Source organism: Rhipicephalus microplus, chromosome 5 (assembly GCF_043290135.1).
Source record: "Rhipicephalus microplus isolate Deutch F79 chromosome 5, USDA_Rmic, whole genome shotgun sequence".
Classification (NCBI taxonomy): Eukaryota; Metazoa; Arthropoda; class Arachnida; order Ixodida; family Ixodidae; genus Rhipicephalus; species Rhipicephalus microplus.
The window spans coordinates 198,119,346-198,141,722 of record NC_134704.1 but is presented as its reverse complement, the minus strand read 5'-3'; the positions used below and the strand labels follow the sequence as shown (position 1 = coordinate 198,141,722).

The 22,377-nt window shown below is 44.5% G+C and overlaps 1 protein-coding gene across 13 annotated transcripts in view; it reads left to right on the top strand.

Annotated features, from left to right (window-relative positions):
- The window catches only part of LOC119173579 (uncharacterized), a 343,373-nt gene that overhangs the window by 208,018 nt on the left and 112,978 nt on the right, over positions 1 to 22,377 (top strand). For all 13 annotated transcript variants that reach the window (XR_012895552.1, XM_075896344.1, XM_037424386.2 and 10 more), the window contains 2 exons: positions 6,906 to 7,051; positions 18,806 to 18,941. Coding sequence is in view for 12 of the 13 variants with exons in the window: in XM_075896344.1 (XP_075752459.1) it covers positions 6,906 to 7,051; positions 18,806 to 18,941 (282 nt within the window). In the remaining variant the exon portion in view is untranslated. The remainder of the gene's footprint in view (positions 1 to 6,905; positions 7,052 to 18,805; positions 18,942 to 22,377) is intronic.

Sequence of the window (22,377 nt, the reverse complement as noted above, 5' to 3'; positions counted from 1 at the left end):
GCGAGTATATACGGTAAAGCATGACTACATGCTATGCTCATAGCGTTCTCGCGGCCATTTTATTAGTTCTACATATAACAAATTTGGTATATGTGACATGAATGGACGAGGAATGTAAACGACACGTCCAAATATGATAATCATGATATGGATGTCATGTAAAACATGACTACATGCTATGCTCATAGCACGCTCGTGGCCGTTTCGCTAGCTGCATATGTACCAAAGTTGGTATCAGGTGATGTTAATAGATGACGAAGGTAAATGAAACGTCCAAACACGATAATCATGACATGGGAGTCATGTACCGCATAGTTTACCTCCGCCTCTTAAAGTTGTGCTGATTTTAACCCATCACCCTTCTTCATTCATGCTTCGCATATCATCGATTCCCACCGTACGTGGGATCTGCCAATTTTTTTGTTCTATTTATATATTTAGACATACTGCAGACCAGCATTTTAGTCCAGGCAGGAGGGGCATAAGAAACATCAAGTCATTTGTAACAGTTAAAAAAAAAAAAACATGTATTCATACGCTAACGGAGGTCACGTGCCGCAACAAAATTTATAACACATTTGAGCACACTAATCACCATGTAGATAGCGTTCCAGCGCCATAGCAAAATTTTCAGCCGAAAAAATGTCATGAGGCAGTTAATTGCATTCATCAACAGTTCTGGGAAAATAACTGTATTTGTAAGCATTAGTTTGTGCAAAAATGGATGCCAGGGATCGATCATGTTTATGACGCGTATTCCATCGATCATGTTTACGACGCGTATTTGAGCAGTGGCTGGCTGAATGCAGCAAGGTAAATTTAAGGCGACTTTTCCTGACATAATTTTGTATAAAAACGTTAAACGATTCAACTTTCTTCTTGTTTCCAACAAAAGAATTCAGCATATTGATGACAAATGCACTTTGAAATAACGCACGAATAGCCAAGAAAAAAAATCACAGCAGATTCACGAGGTGAATAATGATGAGTGGGGTGAAGCGTGCAGATGAATGGATGCACAGATGGACGGACGGATGGATGCACATACGGATGCGCAGAAACATGGACGAACTGACGGATGTTTCGTCACTGTCATCATTATTAACTCAGTGGATATGATGTAGCACCATTTATATTGACACCCAATGCAATGCAACTGGCTACTACTGCGACACGGGACATATGACCCTTGGCGTAAGGATCTTTGCCCCTAAAAAACACGTATGTGGATGAGCAGGCTGAAAGAATATTTCAAATGCAGCATTCGGTGATGCTTTGATACGAGCAATAGTAAAGGTGCTTTACCTCGTAAAGTACACTGTTCATTGTCAGAACGAAGTTTTTCAGCCGATGTTGTGGAGCCACTGCTGCTTGCGCAAGCCATCGGGTCTACCTTTGGCCATCATAAAAAGTGTGTAACCATTTTCACTGTGGTTGTTGCAGTCATAGGCACAACAGCACGGCTTAGCGCCCGCACAAAGCACAAAAAACAAAGCACACACTACGTTTATTACGCGGAAGTGTTGGCGAAAAATGCCGCGAGCGAAAAAGAAAAACACAAGCAAAGCGCAAAATAAACGCGTCTCCAAGGATAACCACGAAGAAGACCAATCCTTGTGCAGAAAAAGTGTCACAGACCGGGATGACGCGAAGGGGGCGAAAAGGAAGAGAGGAGGTCGAGCGCACGGCGTCGAGTACACTGGATGGCGGTACTTTCTCAAGATTAAGGGGCTTTAGTTGCGGGTGCACGTGGTGCCGTCAGCGCGGTGGCCAAGTTCGTGCTTTTTTTTCTTCGTTTTCGCGCTGCTGTTTTTGCGTGATGCTAAAAGCCAAGAGGTTTCTTCTGCGTTTGACAGATGGTGCTCTGCCGCAAAAGGCACGCCTTATAAATTTTAACCGACGCCGTCCGTGCTCGGGCTGCCTGCAGCTGTTTAGCATCATTGTTAAATTATGTTTTGACTTCTGTTGCTCGACCATTTTGTGATATAGTGGTGTGATTTAACGTTGTTTCGATCATCAATGGCGCTGTAAAAAGTAAATTTTTTTTCAAGGACCAAGGTGAGGGGTGGGTTCATTTTGCAAGTGGGTTCATTGTGCGAGTGAATACAATATCAGGAAAAATACTTCTTGTCAATAAAAAATAATGAATACTGAGAACGAAGGAGACAGGAAAGCAGCTAGACTACTAAGAGTTTATTAACGTACGCAAGGCTCAAGTGTATGGACTCATGCAGTCAGATAGTCATGCTACAAGCTCTTAACGAAAACACGAAAATTGCAATATACAACGAACTGACCGTAGGGTCGTATCACTACGACCCTACAGCCCCAGCGGAGGTGCACACGGACGCCAGCGGTGTAGGCCTCGGCGCTGTCCTGGCGCCCGTTGCGGTAGAGCACGCGGATGTCGTAGTCTTGTAAGCGAAGAGCCCAACGGGCGAGACGGCCTGAGGGATCCTTCAATGATGAAAGCCAGCATAGTGCATGATGGTCGGTGACGACATCGAATGGGCGACCATACAGTACAATCACTGTATACATTTTTTCCAATATTAATCACTCAAGATTACTGAAAAGATTGCAGGAAATCTGTTTCCTTCTTGCACAACGCCACAGAGCTATCTCTACAACATGCCTCGCCATTCTTTGCAATGTGAAAAGATTCAAGTATTTCACATGTCATTTTTTCATTGCTTCTGCCCAAAATCCTCATTATGTTTAACAATGGCTTACATTTGTACAGTTTACAATGAAGTTAGCTTGTATTGGCGCAGACATACGAAAAAAGGAAAAGGGAAGGACCACACAGACGTCAAGAAAGGCAGGCGCTAAACTTTCAACTGTTTATTTCAAACCCTTCACATTCATCTTATACATGCATAAAAACACAACACATCTTGCACCTGGTCTCATTCCAAGACAGGATAATTCTTTATCTATCAGTGCAATTGATGGCGTAATCACACACGTCTCCCATATCTGCTATGGCTTCAGCTTCTTTAATTTCAGGTGTCAGCTGATTCCGAGACTGGCCAATAACAATGCAGCTTTACAGATTAGGGCAGCACCCACAACCCTTGCAATGTGCTGCTAGGAACCCTCTTGCTGAAAGCCTATTTCTTGCGTTTTAGTCGTGTTTTTGTAGTCTATCATTATGACACTGCTTGGTCTGCCCTATATAGTACTTGCCGCATGATAATAAAAACTTGTAGACAACGCAGCACACACAATCTACATATCTGACCCAGTGTCTCTTATCACAGGCTAAATGAGTGACATCAATAGGGCAAGTCAACTTGCAAAGCTCCCCTAGTTTTTTTGGGGCCGTAAACACTACGCATACGCTAGCCCGCTGGGCCACTTTCTTCAAGTGATGGGAAATAGTGCTTATACAGGTTCACACCTACTCTGCCGCTCAAACGCTCATCATGTTTACAATGAGTGTTTGGGCAATGAGCGCTTTATGCCATACTGTGTGAATCTTTGAGGATGCGTTCAGCAACAGAAACCTGTAACAGAACTGGGTACCTTGCTTCGGTGGGACGCTTGCTTTGAGTCTCGAAACTGGAGGCCATTTTGTGATGTCATGATTTCGTCAGGGCATTTCTAAAGCACAAACTTACGATGCCTCTCCTAATGAGCTTTGAGTGCGCAGAGACATAAGAAAGGAGAGGCTTATTTGCCAGTGGCTCATACGACCAGCATGTGTGTCATACGACCAGCATATGAGCCACAAGCTGCGAATGATGTGCGACTACACGCCTTTCAATAAGATCAACATTGACCACACAATGATATGCATGGACTGCCTGTCATGCCGAACAAACATCATTGAGAAAAGTTCTGTCTGGATCGCTAATACTGAATGTGCAAGGTGAGGATTCACAGTCATATTTGCTGCCTGCGCATTGGGCCACAAACTTCCGGCCTTCATTATGTTGAAGGACTTGAGTGGCAGGATTCTAACGAAGGCTTTCACAAAAATTCATGTACCAGAGTCGAGGTGTGTTTCTACTTTTTTCCTTGTTAGTGTGGGTTAGCAAGATCACGCTATATAATTTTCTTTTCTTATTGTGAACGCCCATGTGGCAGCATCGAAGAACGGGTGGATGACTTCCGAAAAATTCTAAGAATCGCTGTCACGGGCATGGGGCCCTAACACTGACGACATTAGGCGGTTGTCGGTATTAGACCAAGCTCCTATTCACAAAACGCTGGCAGCAAAGAATGCTGTGGAGAAGCGAGATGCAGACATATCATACTCGCCAGCTGGCTGCACAAGTATATTGCAGCTAGTTGACGTGTAGTAGAAGTGGTCTTTCAAAGCCAGCCTTTGCAGGAGCTGGGAGGAATTCATGTGCATACCAGAAAGAACTTGAAAATGAAATCTGCGAGAACTGTCACATCAGAACGTACTAAATTTCGTGGCCACAGTGTGGGATGCTGTACCAGAGGAGACCGTTATTCACAGTTCAAAAGGGCTTCGATTTCAACATTCTGGATGTGTTGGAGGACGGCCTTAAACATGGCCGCCTGTCCGACGTTGGTGTCATGAATTTATCTCGACAGCGCTTGTGAACCAAGCAATTGAAAGAGAGATACTAGAGACGAGCATGGCAAGACAAACACACTTTATACGCAGAACGGATTAAACCAATACAAGGAATTCACATTAAATCACTCAGTAACTCAATAACACTCAATAAATATCAATAACTCAATAACAACCTGTGTACATGAGCAAACTCGAACTGATTGTAGCTCAGTCTAAATCTGTTGCTAGCCGCTAGCCTTAAGCCAATATAGCGTCAACAATAGAATGTTTTTACAGTTCGCCGCATTGCGACTCATTGTCTCTTGCTGTGTCAACGTTTAGTAGAGTCCTTCGTGGTTGATGGGCTGCTCCACTTATTACGGTTGCCGTTGGCTAATCCCGCTGAAAGAATCTCTCGTCCTCATCGCCGGTGTTCCGGTCTTCATCAGTTTTCGCTGGGCTAGGCTTAGCTCGTCATTGACTCCCCTGCTGATGTGTCCACTCTGCTGACTGGTGTGGGCTACTACCGTCCGGGCCCGAAGTGGGATAGCTGCAAGTCCTCCAGGAACTGCTGGGCAAGGATGCAGCAAGTCCGGGCAGCCTCACTCGGGACCCCCCGACGTCGGCGGCCACTTCCCGAGCTCTTCGTGCCGACATCCTTCAGAACTAGGTGGCTATGCTTCTCCGGTCGCTGTAGCAATGCTGGTTTCCCTCGTCTTCATAGCTTGGAGCCTCAACACACTGTGCCAGCTCATCCTTTGGGATTTTTGGTCACTACTCAGGTTGCATGCCACGAGCCTTCTTCCGACCAATCTCCTGCGTCGACGTGGCTGGTGCGCCTGCCCTCTGGTGACTTTTTCCTACTTGTTCACTGTCTCCTTGCTTCCCCATTCGGCACGTGCCTCGGACCTCTCCTTTACTCATCGCAGTTGGCGACATTTGTTCAGAACATCCTGAGAAACTGCAGGCTGAATGCTACAGCCTGTTGTTTGACACAGAGGTGGAGTTTTGTTTCGCGTTGCATAAGTTGTTGCCCGACTTCAGACTTGTGGGGCCAGTGTTTCAAGATAGCCGCTGAATATGGTGGCTATGTTTTCTTGTACACTTTAAGCTTCCCTGTAAGGTTTTCCCATCGGCTCTCGCTGCTTTTCAAGTATACGGGGTGTGCCCATGTCACTAGAGCGCCAGTAACTTATGTGCCGCTTCGGGGTTCTCGGTATTTTTCCTGCGTCCAGGCTGTGCTCGTGTCGCTAGGGCCCCAGCAACATACGTGCCATTTTGGGGTTGTCGGTATTTCGCCAGCGTTCGCGATGAGCACGAGTCGCCTGGGTAACAGCACAGCTACGAACAGCTACGCACAGCAACGGAGGTATTCATACTTCAGCGATAACGATGTATGCTGCCCATGCTGTGTGCGAGTTCTGCGACGCTGTTCAATTATCTCGGTAAATCTGTCACTGCGCGTGGGTTCGCTACTTCGAGTCTGAACTCGCAAATTCCCTGCTATCGAGGCACGATCAATCCGGTCTGTTAATATTGGAATGGGTTGTCAGTGAAAAAAGGGGACTCACGCTTGTGCGAAATACACAGGCCGCGCTAAATAAAACAACTGTGTCAACAGACCACACAGACAAACCGGATTACACAGGAACCATATGGGAAAGCTGGAACTGCAGGAGCAAATACTCTTAATTGTGGCAACCGACTTATGGAATGCCAAACAGAGCCTTGCATACACGAACTCCAATGGCCCTTTCATGGATTTGAGAGTGAATCAAGCAATGATAGATAATTTCCCAATAAAGCTTTTGTTCACTATGTACATTGCTGTGAAAGGTCTTTATCAATTTTCAGAAAAAAAAATTACCGCCTACTGTCTTGAATTTTGAAGCACTTCTGAGCAAGTGCCCCCTCTCCTGCACTGTGGCCATTATCACCATCTCCAGGGGGGCACTTGCTCGAAATTTCACAGTATTGGAGTAAAAAAAAGAACTTTTTTTTTCTCAAATGAGAGCTAATAAAATAAAGCAATACCCTTATTTTTTATACATATATAATATTGTAGACACATAAGTATGATAATATTAATTAGTTTCATTAATATAGCCACCTTCCAGACTTTGTCTTCCTCTTGCATTAGAAGATGACGAAACTGAAACTGGATCATCACAATGCTTGTGTAACAAAAAGACTGGCAAGGATACTAAAAGAACACGAAGGCAGAAGTAAAACCACTTGTTTAAATATGAGTTGTTCTCGCTCTCAGTGGAGATGGCAACCTAGGCATTGCGGCCAGTTGGTGATAGATGTGTTCTAATTGCGGTCACTACAGCAGCTCGAATATAAAGCTGTCTTTGGGCCATCCTTGCAGGAAGCTGTGGGCATCGCTGCCAGAGAGGCGGCAAGTGGTGGCAACCAGCGCCACCTACCCACCAGAGGTGGCACACATTCTGGAAAAGGAGCTGCTTCGCAAGCCCATGCTTGTTCGTCTAGGAGCTGACACACTTGCCCTGCTAGGTGAATATAATATGTATACTCTTTTGTGTTCTGCTCACAAACATGGCTACCAGCAAAGAGGAGATGGTTGCTGACACTGGTCCTTTGTCTGCTTGGTTGCTGACCTGCCTGTTTCTGTGGTCTTATTTTCTGCTTGGTTTGAATTGTGCTGTGATCCCACTCCTGTGCCAACTGTGCCAAAGTGCGCAAAATCAGATTTGCTGCGCCATTCTGATAATATCAGCCAAATTGTGCCAAACTTCTCCAAAGTCGGATTTCGGAGCGTCTGTCACCAGCAACAGCCATGCCGGTGGGTAAAACTATCTTCACCTTGTTTTTGGTGCCACAGAAGTCACAAACACATATCTAGAATTATTTGACTGAATAAATAGCGGTCGTGTGCGCGTCCTAAGTAATCCACGAAGCTATGTTGGTGCTTACACATTTTCTGCAGGGGCTCGTCGAGTCTAGTCCGATTGACTGTGTGAAACTATGGCGTCAATTCATTGGTGGGCATCATCCATATTCCAGGAACACTATTGATAGCTTTTTCAAAAGTAGCACTGCATCTAAACAAAGAGATTTACCCTAATAACTGCTCGCACGCCGCCAGAATGTCTTTGACGTCTACTTTTGGACATCGCAATATAATTTTCTATGCTTCACATCCACAGAAAAACACTTGAACGGTGAGAACGCATAAACACTTCTTTAAGATACTTTATTCATGTATCTTCATTCAGAAGTGCCTTTTCATCATTCATCATTCCTTCCACCAGCACATCCGCGTCTGTAATTGCTGTTGTGGTACAAGTTCCAAAGGGCAGGTTATTTTAGGGGCTGTTGTGGTACAAGCTCCTAAAATACCCTGCCCTTTGGAACTTGAAATTGCTAGGGTACAAATTCAAAATTTTAGCCTGCATTTTTTAAAATGTGGTCTCAATAATAGAACCATTCCTCCTGGTCGGAGCAGCTGCGGTTCAGTTTTAATTCGTACAGCTACCAGTAGTGAGGCCATAGCTTGCGGCTCTAGCTTCGGAAGGTTCACTGTAAAGTGACCATGCCTTGTTACACGTCCGCCTCTCCCTTTTCAGGGTCAATTTGACAGTTAAAGAACAACTGAACATCACAGCATCACATTCTCTGCTTCGTTTCTTTTTTTTTTTTTATTTAGGGGAGGAGGGGAGCATCTCTTGATGGGCACAGTTCCTGGGGCGTGCGCTATCTCAAGGAATAATGAGAGTGCTCGTAAGCTTTCTGTGCTACTAACCTCTGCTTCGCGTTTACATAACTGACAGCACGGACACTGTTTTGGCAATTGGAGTGATCACTGTCCCTTTAGCCAGCATTCTTTTGAGTTATGTAATATCACTTACAAATGATACAATTTGTCAGTTTAACTTAAACTCTACCAACAACTTGTATGTACTGTTATACCAAATAATAAAGCTTGACGTCATCCACGAGGAGCAACCGCGGGGTTGCCATTTCGAAGGTCCGCGCACTCATCGCACTCGCAAAAGCTTACTGCACGTGCCGTGTTCAATATTCGTACAGTGGCTTGTATAGCTAAAGATGCCCGAAACACCTCTTGCACGCCGATGCATGGACACATGCACAAACGCCACAAATGAATGGACCTCCAATATGGCGCGAGAATAGTGCGGCTGCCTTGTGGTCAAGGCTCAGTGCATACCCTTACATGGCTGCTCTAGAAAGTGAACCGCTTTACGCACAGTTTGTTCGCGTTCAAAGTACAAGGTAGAAGGGTACACCAGCCATCTTTAATACCTGCCGAAATAGCGTGTGCACCAGCGATCACACCCTCAAAGTCAAAATTCATAACGCCTCTCACCCCCCCCCCCCCTCCACGTTCCTAATTTTTTCCTGCTCCTTGAAGAGACAGCAGGCTAGTTCCTTTCTGTTTCAGTAGCACTCAATGGCAAGCTTGGCATGTGGGGTGATATTAGCGCATCCACCCTCTGTGCAAAAGAGATAGGTCGGCTCTTTTTATCTCTGCTTTAGCCACGTTCCTCGCGCTCACTTGCGTGCTTTTACCCACGTGTGAAGCACATGATGCGCGGGGAGATGTTATCGATTAGGACATTACATAGAACATGACGGCCAGTGCAGTAGCCAGGGGGGTACATTGGAATTGTGCCCCCCCCACCCAACAAAAATTTTTTTAAAATTCTGCCTATGCCCCTGGTGACAACAAAAACTAGTCTACAATCTTCATATAACTGATAAAAATAAAATGGCTCTTGCTATCGAGTGTCTTAGGCATATACATGAGGTACTCCCTGTGGTTTTTCTTCTTTATGCACTGCTTCCTAGAGGACACTATACGGGGTGTTTGGAGTACAGACAGAATGTGTTAGACATATAAGACATCTCTGCAAAAAGAGAGCGAAGTTAGTTAAATCGTGTGGTTTTAGTACAGAGACATCAGTGCCTGAGGAGGTTGACTTCATTTCACAGCTGAGTGATGTCATGTTAGGCCCAACAGTATATTCAGTTGTGAAGATAACCTTTCTTTGTCATTGAAGTCATCTTATAGGAAATGCAGTTGGATCAGTGCAAGCCTGTATCGTTGTACGTCGCAGCGTTTTTCTATCATATCCACTGATAACCACACACGTGTATTTAGAATGTCATTTCATGAAGTACAATTTTATTCAACCAGTATTCTGTTCATTTGCTACGAAAATAATCACTGAACAAGTTTTTTCAGAATAATCAACAGCATGATGCCATTATTTTTTCATCATCAACTGAAATAGGGAGTGCTTCTAAGATGATTGGCTCAATGAAATTTGCAATGAATCTAAATATTTCCAGCTCTTTACCAATGCCCTAAAATAATTATTGATGTCTTTCAATGTAAATGCAACTTGCTTCTTTTCCAAGATATGAACTGCTACAAAGTGCTCCACAATGGAAAATTTTGCTGCTCCAAAGTGTTTCAAAATGAAAACTTTGCTTCGCCAAAAAATTTTCCAAATCACAAGACCTTGATAGCAATACTGATTGTGTCAGCAGTGTTTGTTTGCTCTATTATTTAATACTACAGTAAAAGCCCATTTATTCCAACTCAAAAGGGATTATAAACCTGTCCCAATGAGCGGGCAGACGATAGAATGAACAAATAGTGTACCACACTGCAGAACCAAACAAAGCCACCACTGGAGTTAATACTGCAAACAAGGCGATACAAGTTTGTGGCAAGTGATTTCATAAATTAAGTTCATGATAGTCGCTAATATGCCAAAAACATATATTTGTTTACATACATATGTTTGTATGGAAGACATATGTTTGCATGGCAGAGGGAACACAGTCAAAAAGAAATGTAATCAGTAATTTGTGCTTCTCCTGCTGTGAAGCCACGAGCATCGTTTGCAGTTTGCCCATGATGATCCGAATTCTCAACTGCTGAGAAATGCTGCAGTTTTGTGGTCTTCCATCTTTGGTAAATTTGCTTCGGTTTGGTTTCGCGACGCACCATGATCACCCGCGGCTGACTTCTGCTTGGAGCTACTATAGCCAGGGGGCTTCCAGCTCACAGTAACAATTGTCGATACCGGAGGTTCAAATCATCGGCAGTTCGGCCTTCTTGAAAAACACAGGGCTGCGCTGGGACTAGGGCATTGGTTCGAATTAAGTTTGAATTCACAGAGCTCAAGTTAGTGAACTTTTACTGTAGTAGTTTTTTTTTTCATGAATACTTTTAGCATTAAGGGTGCTATCACAGCATGAAAGCATGAAAGTTTTACAGGTCATAACAGGAGCACAGAGCTTCACATTAACTCTGTGTAAATGAAGTGGTACATTGATTTTATATCCCCTGGTTTTGCAACAACCCACATGTTATGACGAATCTATTTGATTCTTGCATAACCTTCATAGGAATGGTGTATTAAAAATGTAGTTAATATGATGCAATGTTTCACCAACCCTGCACTGTTCGATGGCTCTCTGATACTATCTATGAAAGTAATCATCTCTTTCTTTAAAGTTTAATGCCCATCAAATGTTTGCATGTGCGAAAGAAAAACTGGCGTTCTCATAGGCTGATTATTGTAAATATGCAGTGAGGCAGGCAAAGTATGCCTTTTTAGCATAGAAAATTTATTTCCCTGCCAGTTAATGTTTTTCTGTGATTAAGTTTTTCTGGCTTTACAATCACATCTAGATACACGATACACTTTAGTTGCGGGTGCATTTCAGGGCTGTTGCAGCTAGACAAGTAGATGAGCGCTCAAAAAGGATCGCACAGCTCAAGCACACAAAAAATCAAAATCATTCTTTGCCATTATGTAATGGCAATGACACTATTCTGACGAAAGGTTGTGATCAATGCAGTTTCACTTTCGTTTCTACTCGCAATTAGTCAACTCATTTCATTGGAACTAAGACGTGCGTTACATGCGGTGTTTTTTTTTAACTCGGGATAAGAATTCGTTCACACCTCCTCGGACTAAACGCTTAGCTGTCATGTTTAAAGATAGTGTCTGTGGACAAGTGGAGGGTCATGTCATGGGCTTATTTAGGTATGTCTGTAGGTGTTTTTAGTCCTGCCTAAGCGACGCTGTCTGTGTTCTCTTTATTATACAGTGGTTTTGTGTGGTCTCCTCAGAAACCCCGCTCGCCACAGCGCCCGCAGCTGTCGCCTCGTCTGTTTACCTGCAACAACTGAACTAATCTTCCAGCGCTCACTGTAGCACCTGCGTTAGCGCCGTTCAAACCATGATGCTAACCGTGCACAATACTGCTGCTTTGCATTCCATAAGGTTTTTTTGGGGGGGAAGATGGTGTAGTTTTTTATTTCTGATGTTGCGAGAAGCATGCAGTATGCTGTCTGTGCGTAACTACTGTGTTGCAGTGAAGCCTGTTATTGTCTGCAGGCACACATACACTTATAAGGTTCCAGTTGAACGGTCAATATTGCTACGTGCCAGTGCATGGAGACGAAGAAGAAAAGCATATAGACTGATGCGAGCTAATCTCTGTGACTGGCGCTGCTCCCTTAACCAGCTGAAAATACATCTGTGACTACCCCTCCGAGTTGGTCTCCTTCTCAAAACATATTTGGTGGAGGTGTGGGGTATCGATCCCCGTACCTCTCGCCTCAGTAACCGCTCAGCTGGAACCTTACCGAGTGTATACGTGCACGGTGTATGAAACCAGTAAAAAAAAAAAAAAAACACAGCAGCACTAAGAACAGCGCAAAGAAGGCTGATGCAGAGGGAAACACCACCAAAAATTTTGCTATTTTCGTAGAACCACTCTACTGAAACCTTAACGAGTGTATACTTGCATGGTCTATGGAACCAGTAGAAAAAACACCGCAGCAGAAAGAATAGCAGAAAGAAGGATGATGGAAAGGGGCATACAACCAAAAAACATGCTAGTTTCGGAGGACCACTTAACTATAACTTTACCGACTGTTTACGTGCATGGTCTACAGTGTAAAAAACACCGCAAAAAAAAGAACGGCAGAACAAAGGATGATGGAAAGGGGACACCACCAATAAAACATGCTAGCTTCGGAGAACCGCTCAATTGGAACCTTACCTAGTGTATACGTGTACGGTCTTGCGAACCAGTGGGAAAAAACACCGCAGGAAGAAAAACGACAGAACGAAAAATGATGGAGAGGAGTACAGCCAAAAAAACTTGCTAGCTTTGGAGCCAGCCCAATAGTCACACCTGAAGAAGGGACAAAATTGGTCCTAAAACGTCTGGTCAGTGTATAATTTTCAAATTTTGACCTCAAAAAGTTTGGGCTAAATGTGGCTGGAGAGTATGAATTTTCACCCAACCAGACAGATCTCTGTCAAATATCTTCACCTTTAAGAAGGAGCTTAGGCAAGCTATTGTTCTACTTCAGAACTACACCACCTCTTGAAACTTCGGAAGAAAGCACTATATGATGCCATCTTGGTAGGAGGCGCAGCAACTATTACACAGAACACACAGCACAAGCATTTAACTTCAACTGAACCTTTATTGCAAACGTCAGTCTTTATATTAGGGGGTGAAAAAGAAAAAGTAATAATAAAAAGCAGGGCAACAAAAAGAACGCGTGCCAGTCCTGTACATTACTTATCAGTTATTATTTATCACCCCGTCCAAAAAACAAAGTGCTTTCCGCGTGAGCGAGATGGAGGGTGCACTAACACACTCAAAATCATCACGTGTCATTTCCCCAGCTTCTACTATCAAACGGGTTAATAAATCTCTGTCCCGATATTACACGTAAGTGTTATCGAAATACAGCACACAACCGCACTTCTTACAGTGGTTTGCCAACTGACCATTGGTACCCTTTTGCACTTTCTTATGGTGCTATTTTAACCTGTCATTTATGCATCTTTCAGTTGTTCCCAAATAAACAAGACCACATGACAAGGGCACTCTGTAAACAACCGACAGTGCACACTCAACATATTTATTGCGATGCTTAATTTGGCAACCTTTTTTTTCTTTCGAAACAGGACAAGTTCTGTGACATATTTTTGACAGTTTCTCTGGAGCAGACATGACCACTCGGATGCCCACCTTATTTCCAATCTTTTTAGGATTGTGTGTCACACCGTAGATATAGGGAACAACAGACGTTTTACGCTGCTGTAGGGGAGTGTTAATACACTGCCTATTTTGTTTCTTTAGGTCCCTGTGTAGCGATTCAGTGACCCCTAACCATTCGTTGCGGGTAACCTGCTGCCTGCAGTCGCAAAACCTGTTGCTCAAAGCTCTTCTTCATAAGGTGAAAACTAGACATCTTCAACGAATTAAAAAAGCATTCGTGCGACAGACCTCTTTACTACTTTGGTATGGGCAGAAGAGAAAGGCAGAAGAGAAAAAGGTACCGATGGTCACTTGGCGACCCACTGTAAGGAGTGCGATTGTGTGCTGTATTTTGATCACATTTGCATGTTATATTGGGACAGAGATTTATTAACCCATTTGATAGTAGAAGCTGCAGAAATGACACATGATGAGTTTGAGTGTGTTAGTGCACTCTCTATCTTGCTCACGCGGAAAGAACTTTGTTTTGTGGATGAGGTGATAGATAATAACGGATAAGTAATATACGGGACTGGCACACATGCTTTTTGTTGGTCTGCCTTTTATTATTATTTTTTTTTCTTTTGCTACCCCTTTATAAACTATGACGTTTGCAATAAACGTTTAGTTGAAGTTAAGCGCTTGTGTTGTGTGTTCTGTGTAATAGTTGCTGCGCTTCCTACCAAGATGGATTCATACCAACTAACCCGATACAATTGTTTATTGAGTTAAATTTCTAGTTCGGCGGGCTCTTCACCATTAACGTCTCTTCACCCAACCCTTCTAGTAACCCTCATTGTCCTCGTCACATGTCATGCCAGGTCATTCTCGTTTTACTTAAGGATGTAGCTAACACACCTGGAAATTCTGGCTTTTTGTGGTGGTTTTCAACCGTCTGTAAACCATGGAAACCGGATCGCTAGGATCCTGCGTTCGGAGTGTCACAGGCAGACACGCCTCTACCGAGATATTCTGCGCAATCAGATCTACATGAAACACGGCTCAACAAACCAGAAGAGGAAAAGGTGGTGTGAATCATGGGGCCTTCTGAACTGCGAAACTCAACGCCTTGGTCAACAATCCTGTCGCAGCTCAGGTCCAAGCGCCACCGACGAAACATGCTGAGGGCAACATTATTCACAGCACGGATGACGTCGTTCTTTATGAATATGCGAAAGAGACGTTAAGATGAGGTCCCAAGTACGCCGTTGAACCAAGACTTGAAGCGCCTAAGCTCCTGTCTCTTGTGAGACAGCTTTCTGGTTGTGCTCAGGATTGTGAAAGGGAACAATGTATTTCCAAGGGCATTGATGTGCTTGAAAAGTTCAAGCCCAAGCGTCAAGTGTTGCCCATAAGGAAGGCGGTCACATACCTCGAAGAATCAGGACTTTGTGTCATTCTTTCCGACAAAGAAGGTAGGTTCTGTGTTTCCCCGAATGGTTCTTTTTTTCAAAAAGCGCGAGTAGCGATTAAGTCTGTATTCGATATCAAGCCAAAAGTTTCACTCAAATCTGTTCGAACGGCTGCAAAAAACTTGTGCAGCAGCTTTCTATTGCATGATTTGGTTAAAGAGATCATGAAAACAGATAAACTGGGCTTAGACATGTCTCTTAGTTGCAAGACGCACAAAGATGGTATGCCGTTTCGGGTAATTATTTCGGAGCAAGGTTCTTGGCAAAAAAATTTGGCGCTTTTTCTGCAGGAAAAGCTGCATTTTCTTCAAATGAATGACCCATTTCACACTAAGAATTGTGAGCAGATTGTGAATTTTTCGGTATCGAATGCCAAAGCAGTGGTCAAGGCGTTGTCCATTGATGTGAAAGATTTGTACTATTCTTCACCTCATGATATGCTTCTAAAATTTGTCGAACAGTGCATACTTGAGCATGGTGCAGTGAACTTTCAGAACACTTGTGGTATGTCAGTGCAGGTTTTTTTTTTTGGATTTTCTGGCTTTGTACTTAACGTCCACATTCGTTAATTAGAATGGGAACACCTATATCCAAAAACAGAGTATTTGTATTGGTTCGGCTATTGCACCCGTCCTTAGTAATATTTTTATGGCCCACTTAGATCGGATAATTGATGAGAGGTTGTCGGGAATTTAAGTTTTAAAAATCTGCAGGTTTGTGGACGATTATTTGGTTTTTTTGAAGTGTGATGCCAAAGGGTGTCAAAGTGTTGTTTTGACACTTGGAGTATTTGAGACGGTTTGTTAGCCTCTGAAACCAACACATGAAATGCCATATGAGAATACGCTCAGGTTCCTAGATCTTTCGTTGCAATTTCAGGATGACCACGTTTGTTGGCTTTATGAGCCCAGGAGCAAAAAGCAATTGTTGCCTTTCTCTTCTGCCCATAGCAAAGTAGTGAAGATGTCTGTCGCACGAATGTGCCTTCTTAATTCCTTGAAGAAGTCTTGTTTTCACCTCATGAAGAAGAGCTTTGAGCAACGGTTTTTGCGACTGCAGGCAGCAGGTTACCTGCAATGAATGGTTATAGGTGTCGCTGAATCGCTACATAAGGACTTAAAGAAACAAAATAGGCAGTGTATTAACACTCCCCTACAGCAGCGTAAAACCGCTGTTGTCCCCTATATCCATGGTGTGGCACACAATCCTAAAAAGATTGGAAATAAGGTGGGCATCCGAGTGGTCATGTCTGCTCCAGAGAAACTGTCAAAAATATGTCACAGAACTTGTCCTGTTTCGAAAGAAAAGAAAGGTTGCCAAATTAAGCATCGCAATAAATATGTTGAGTGTGCACTGTCGGTTGTTTACAGAGTGCCCTTGTCATGTGGTCTTGTTTATTTGGGAACAACTGAAAGATGCATAAATGACAGGTTAAAATAGCACTATAAGAAAGTGCAAAAGGGTACCAATGGTCAGTTGGCAACCCACTGTAAGGAGTGCGGTTGTGCGCTGTATTTCGATAACACTTACGTGTAATATCGGGACAGAGATTTATTAACCCGTTTGATAGTAGAAGCTGGGGAAATGACACGTGATGATTTTGAGTGTGTTAGTGCACCCTCCATCTCGCTCACGCGGAAAGCACTTTGTTTTTTGGATGGGGTGATAGATAATAACTGATAAGTAATGTACAGGACTGGCACGCGTGCTTTTTGTTGCCCTGCTTTTTATTATTACTTTTTCTTTTTCACCCCCTTTATAAAATCTGACGTTTGCAATAAAGGTTCAGTTGAAGTTAAGTGCTTGTGCTGTGTGTTCTGTGTGTAATAGTTGCTGCGCCTCCTACCAAGATGGATTTATACCAACTAGCCCGATACAACCGTTTATTAACTATATGAGGCCATGTAATGGGACGAGTCTTTAAAGCAAGTGTATTGCGTGGTAGAATAATAGAATCACACCAAGCGCCCGAAACATGCGAATTTAACCTTGAGGAGTTGTTTTGAAGCCTCATTCATTACGAAAAAGCTTTGCACATATTTCATTATCATTATCATCAATAAAACCTGCAAAGTGTACGGCTTTGGCAGGGCACGTGGCTCCTTACGGACGCGTACTTGGCTTTTTAAACATTACAGCAAGCATTCTAGATTAGTTTGAAATGGGCGATGTTTCACTTGTAGACATTGTCCCCAAGAATGGAGGCTTATTACAATATTGCATTTTACTCTTGAGCTGAAGCTTAAAGTGTTCTCCAAATATCAATGGATTATATTATAATTTTTATTTTTTAAGCTAATGTGACGGTGTATTCTGGGCACCTGCGAACAGATTGCACATGTAGGAATGAGCCTTCTTGATTTGTCTGGCTTCTGTATCTACTGTGTTTTACTTGGGAGATAGAAGCATTGGCTGCCGACGCACTTAGTCTGTTGTGGCCATCAACACGTAAAGCATGCATGCGCCCACTCCCTCTCCTTTCCCCTTGCTGCAATGCTGGACACATGTGCATGCCTTCCAAACTATTTGTTGGAAAGAAGCCATAACATTGTCCTTTTTTTATCATGGTAGGATTGCACAATGAGCCAAGTGAAGTCTTCACTATAAAATGCTCAAGCTCGTACTACCAACCCACACCTAACGTAGGAGAGCACGTCGCAGTAATCTAGGGGCTAAGGTACTCGGCTGCGGACTCGCAGGTCGCGGAATCAAATCCCGGCTGCGGCGACTACATTTTCGATGAAGGCGAGAACGCTGTAGGCCCGTGCGCTCAGGTTTGGGTGCAAGTTAAAGAACCTAAGGTGGCTGAAATTTCTGGAGCCCTCCACTACGGCCTCTCATAATCATATAGTAGTTTTGGGGTGTTAAACCCTATATATCAATCAATCAATCACCAGTGCACATCGTACTCATCAATAAACTTCAGGTTATCGGGTGTCATAATATAAGGGGCTCCTCTCTCTTATGCCCCTACTACAGTATACTGACGATAATTCAAATGATTGGTTGAGTCAAACAAGTATCAGATAAATGAAAGGCAAATACAGTAACATGTGTTGACATTATTTTCTTGATTGTATTTTACTCTATATTACTGCTGCTTGCAGTTTGAGCAACTGCTTATATAAAGGGCAGGCCATACACAAGAAAATATTTGATGTACATCATTTGTGAATGCTTCATTACAGCACAATTTGGTATGTTGCTATAGGCAATGTTGATGAGAAACTCTGATCATTCAAACATAATTTTGGGACCCCTTCGAGTTATTAAGAGCTTACTGAATGTTTTATTCACTCCATTTACCAGCATCCTTTGAGTTAGACGTAACGACATTTCACTGTATTGACATGGTTTGGTGTCAATGCAATGCATGGTGTATGTCAGTGTTTTGGAAACTAATCATAATTGCTCATGCACTAATGTTAAATAAAATGTGAAGAAATTGCTTACAGCAACACGAATTCATCTAACTGCATCTCGAGTCGGAAGTGCACGCAGCTGGTGTTCTCCTGTGGTTTCTTGTCACAATCTTTCTACATGCTCAGCTCAAAATGCAGCCTTTTGCCGTGGAAAGTTGAATAATACTGCACCGAATCGGAGAAACCTCTTACTCGTAGGACAAGCTTAGGACTTACCCTGGCTAGTTTTTTCTGTCATGGCTTAATGAAGGGTGCGAAAGGACCAGGTTTCAGGATCGAAATTCGGTGCAGCAACAGTTCTCGATATTTTTTCTATCTTGGGCAGTACTTCTGAAGTGGTCTTTGCTTGCTGGTTCCAACTGCTGCAGGAGTGTCGCAGTGGTACTGCGTGGCTGGGGGCACCGATGAGGCCGCCTGGTTCTCAAGGAAGGTGCGTACGCTGGACGAACTTCTGCGTTGGATGCCCTTCTCTCAATGCCTGGTGTTTCTCAACTCACAGGCCAGGTGCGTGCTCGAGCTTGTCATTATTTGTGCTTCTGAATAAGGCCAGCAAGCATAGCATGGCTGCGTGAGGGACATATTCAATAATATGGGGATAACTTGGTGTTACGAAAAGGTGCTACATTGATAAACATTACAAAATCTTGATGTCACAGACTTTGGTACAACGAAAATTTTAAGGGAGGGGGGTATGGATATTTATTTATGAATAGAATATTGGATTTGATCAGAAACATCAAAAGTTTCTGAATACATTCAACTGCAGTTAAACACTTTAATACGGCGAACGTTCAGACATCGTGCAAGTAACACATTACTTTTGTTTCGCTTTTTAATGTTTAATTTAAAACTGTATAAAACCAACTTGTTTGGCTCTCATCCATGTTGGAACTTGCAACTGTGGTTCCACTAGTAAACTACACGGACTTAAAATTAGTAATCAGATTCACAAAGTGGTGTTGTACGTCTTGTTAATGAGACCAGAACTGCTTGCACTGAAGTGCAACGAAAGCTCGTCAATTCAAACTTTGGTAAATTGACCTTTCAATCTATTCAAGCTGATGCCCTGGTTCCAGCGTAGCTGTGTGTTTTTAAATGGTGATAACTTCCAATAATTCGAGCACCTCGGTATCCACAAAATTTCATTCAAACAAGGGCTCCCTGGTTAATATTGTTCCTGACAGAAGAAGCCACAAAACTATTGTGGGTTTGTCTTCTTATAGGGATCAATGAAATAATTCTGTTCAAAAGCATCTCTTTGAAAGTTGGGCTCATTTGTGCTATTTATTTTAAAGAAAAATTCTTAGTACTGCGAGAAAACGCCAAAGTGGAAAAAAGGTTGAGGGAGCTAGTGCTCTTGAATTCAAGTTTATTGAAGCTAGTGAAAGCAGCAAAGAATGGACGCTTTCAGCTGTAGTATACAGTTAAACCTGGCTACAACGAACCTATGTACAACAAATTTCTTAATGTTTTTAATTCCTGCTGTTACTGCATAAAAGTGCATATTTGTGAGGCCTCTTTTTCGCTGCCAACAAGCAGCTGATTTCGCCTGGAACTTTGTCATTTTGGCATAAGCAGGAGCCATGTGCATTGTCTACGGTTGCCCCGCTGACAACAGAGAGCAAAGTGGCGGTGGCATACGGGGTGCACTCTAGCATCTGTGAGGCAAGGGCGTGCGGTAGTTCGTCAGGCGCGCGAGTAGGCCTACTGCAAAATCCCCGAAACCATCGCATAGTCTTCTTAGCGGCGTAGCCATGTCGCCCATGTTGCCGGGTTCGCAAAGTCGAATGAAGCCGGTGGCTGGAGATTGATGCCGTACAGTTGCGGCAGTTGCGACGGCTCGTTTGTCTCGTTGAGGGACATCGTGTTGCCGTTCAGTCGTGGCGAGACGTAAGGCTGGGAGAGTTGTTCGTTCGTTATCCCACTTCTGACCCCATGTTGCGTGGTTAGTGCCGCAAAGGGGCATGGGCACGCAAGAACCGACACGCACAAGCTGGCTCCCCAGACAAAACTGGGTCTTCGCCTTTATAGGGACCGACATATATATTGACGCGTGTCTACATGTGGACGATAACGATGATGGGGCATTTAGTGGGCACGAGGTAGTGGGCCTCTAGCTTCTCTCGAGGCTGAAGAAGACGATCTTGTGACTGAGCTGTTCAGGACACGCTGCCTTTCGTCGTCCCAAGTTGTATCTGTGTTTTATTCGCGTTGTACCGCGACACTGGTGGAGGTGCTGGGCCGCAACCCTGTCTGATGCTCCACACGCCCGCTGGGAGCCGCTCATCGAGTCCAAACGCACTGTCACCTGTAGAAACACCGGTGCATCGCTCCAGTCGACGGTTGCGAGGCCTCGCGCCAGAGCTGACTCACTCGCCGGAACCTGCTAGGCACCGCAGAGCTCAACCAATGGCCAACGCAAGCTCGCAACAGGTGCCCCAAGGCAGCTTTCCGACGCACCCATCTCAGGTGACCCTCTTTCAACCCCTCGTTCCCGATCGCTTTAGTGGCGGTGCCCATGAAGACGTTCACGACTGGCTTGACCACTATGAGCGTGTTGCCAAGGTAAATCATTGGTCGGAACAGGAAAAGCTTTGGCGCGCCTATTTCTACCTTGACGACGGTGCTCGTACTTGGTATGAGAATAGAGAAGGCAATCTGTCAGCTTGGCCCGACTTTCGAGAGAAGTTCGTCGATACCTTCGCCAATATCGATAGAAGGGACCGCGCGCAGCAGTTATTGGAGCTACGGGTTCAAAAACCCAACGAAACCGTTGCAATGTTTGCCGAGGACATGACTCGTCTCTTTCAACGAGCTAACCCGCACATGACGGAAGATAAAAAGTTGAGTTACCTCATGCGCGGTGTCAAGGAGCAGCTTTTTGCCGGGCTACTGCGCAACCCTCCGACTACCGTGGTTGACTTCATTAAGGAGGCTACGGCTATCGAGCGGGCCCTTCATCAACGCTGCAGGCAATATGACCGCATGTCCTGCAATGTCCCAATCAATGCTACCGCCATGACGTCTGAGAGTCAGAGCTGCTTGCGAGACTTGATTAGGGAGATAGTTCGCGAGGAACTGCAGAAGTTGCGGAATCCTGTTGCTGAAAATCCCATCGCATCGATCGCTGAAGTCGTACGCGATGAAATCCACCAAGCGTTGTCTACGGCTAGTCTTGATGCTCAGCAGCGTCCTATGAGCTACGCTGCCGCTCTCCGACGTCCACCACCCGCTATGCCGACGCTGTACCACCAGGTGCCGATGGCCCCTTCGTATCCGCCGCAAGAGCAGACACTGCATCAAACACCTACGCTACAGCCACACAACCAGCCATCCACAGCCACCCCATGGGCATCGACGCGTCCACCCACCCGGAAAACAGATGCATGGCGCACCGTGGACAGGCGTCCACTATGCTTTCACTGCGGAGGTGCAGGACATATTGCCCGTCATTGCTGGCATCGAGGTGATTCATTCCGTCCTCAACGACCTTGGTTTGACGGTCGACGTGCCAACGACGAATACACTCCGCGCCGTGACGACACCTCTTTCTATGGAGCCCGTTGTCACTTTGAGGACGGCTCTACCACTGCAGAGAAGGCAATGCCTGCTCAGCCTCCTGGTCCGAGACGTCAGTCCCGCTCTCCGTCCCCCGCGCGTTCGCCTTTGTCGCACCACCGCACCTATGCGAACCTTAATAGGGAGTTTTAGTGCTGGGTACGCATTCTCTTGGGGCCTTGCGGGCTTGGGAGCGTGCGGCGTTACGTGCCCAACCCATACCCAACCGGAATTCCTTTTAGTTGGCACCACGGTGGCACGCACGCAAACGCAAGCCGCACGAAGGTCACACGCGCTCGCAGCGCCATAGCGTCTTGTCGCGTAAGTATTTAGGTATTTTTATGATTTAAAATGTTAAATTAAACATACATAGTGATCAGGA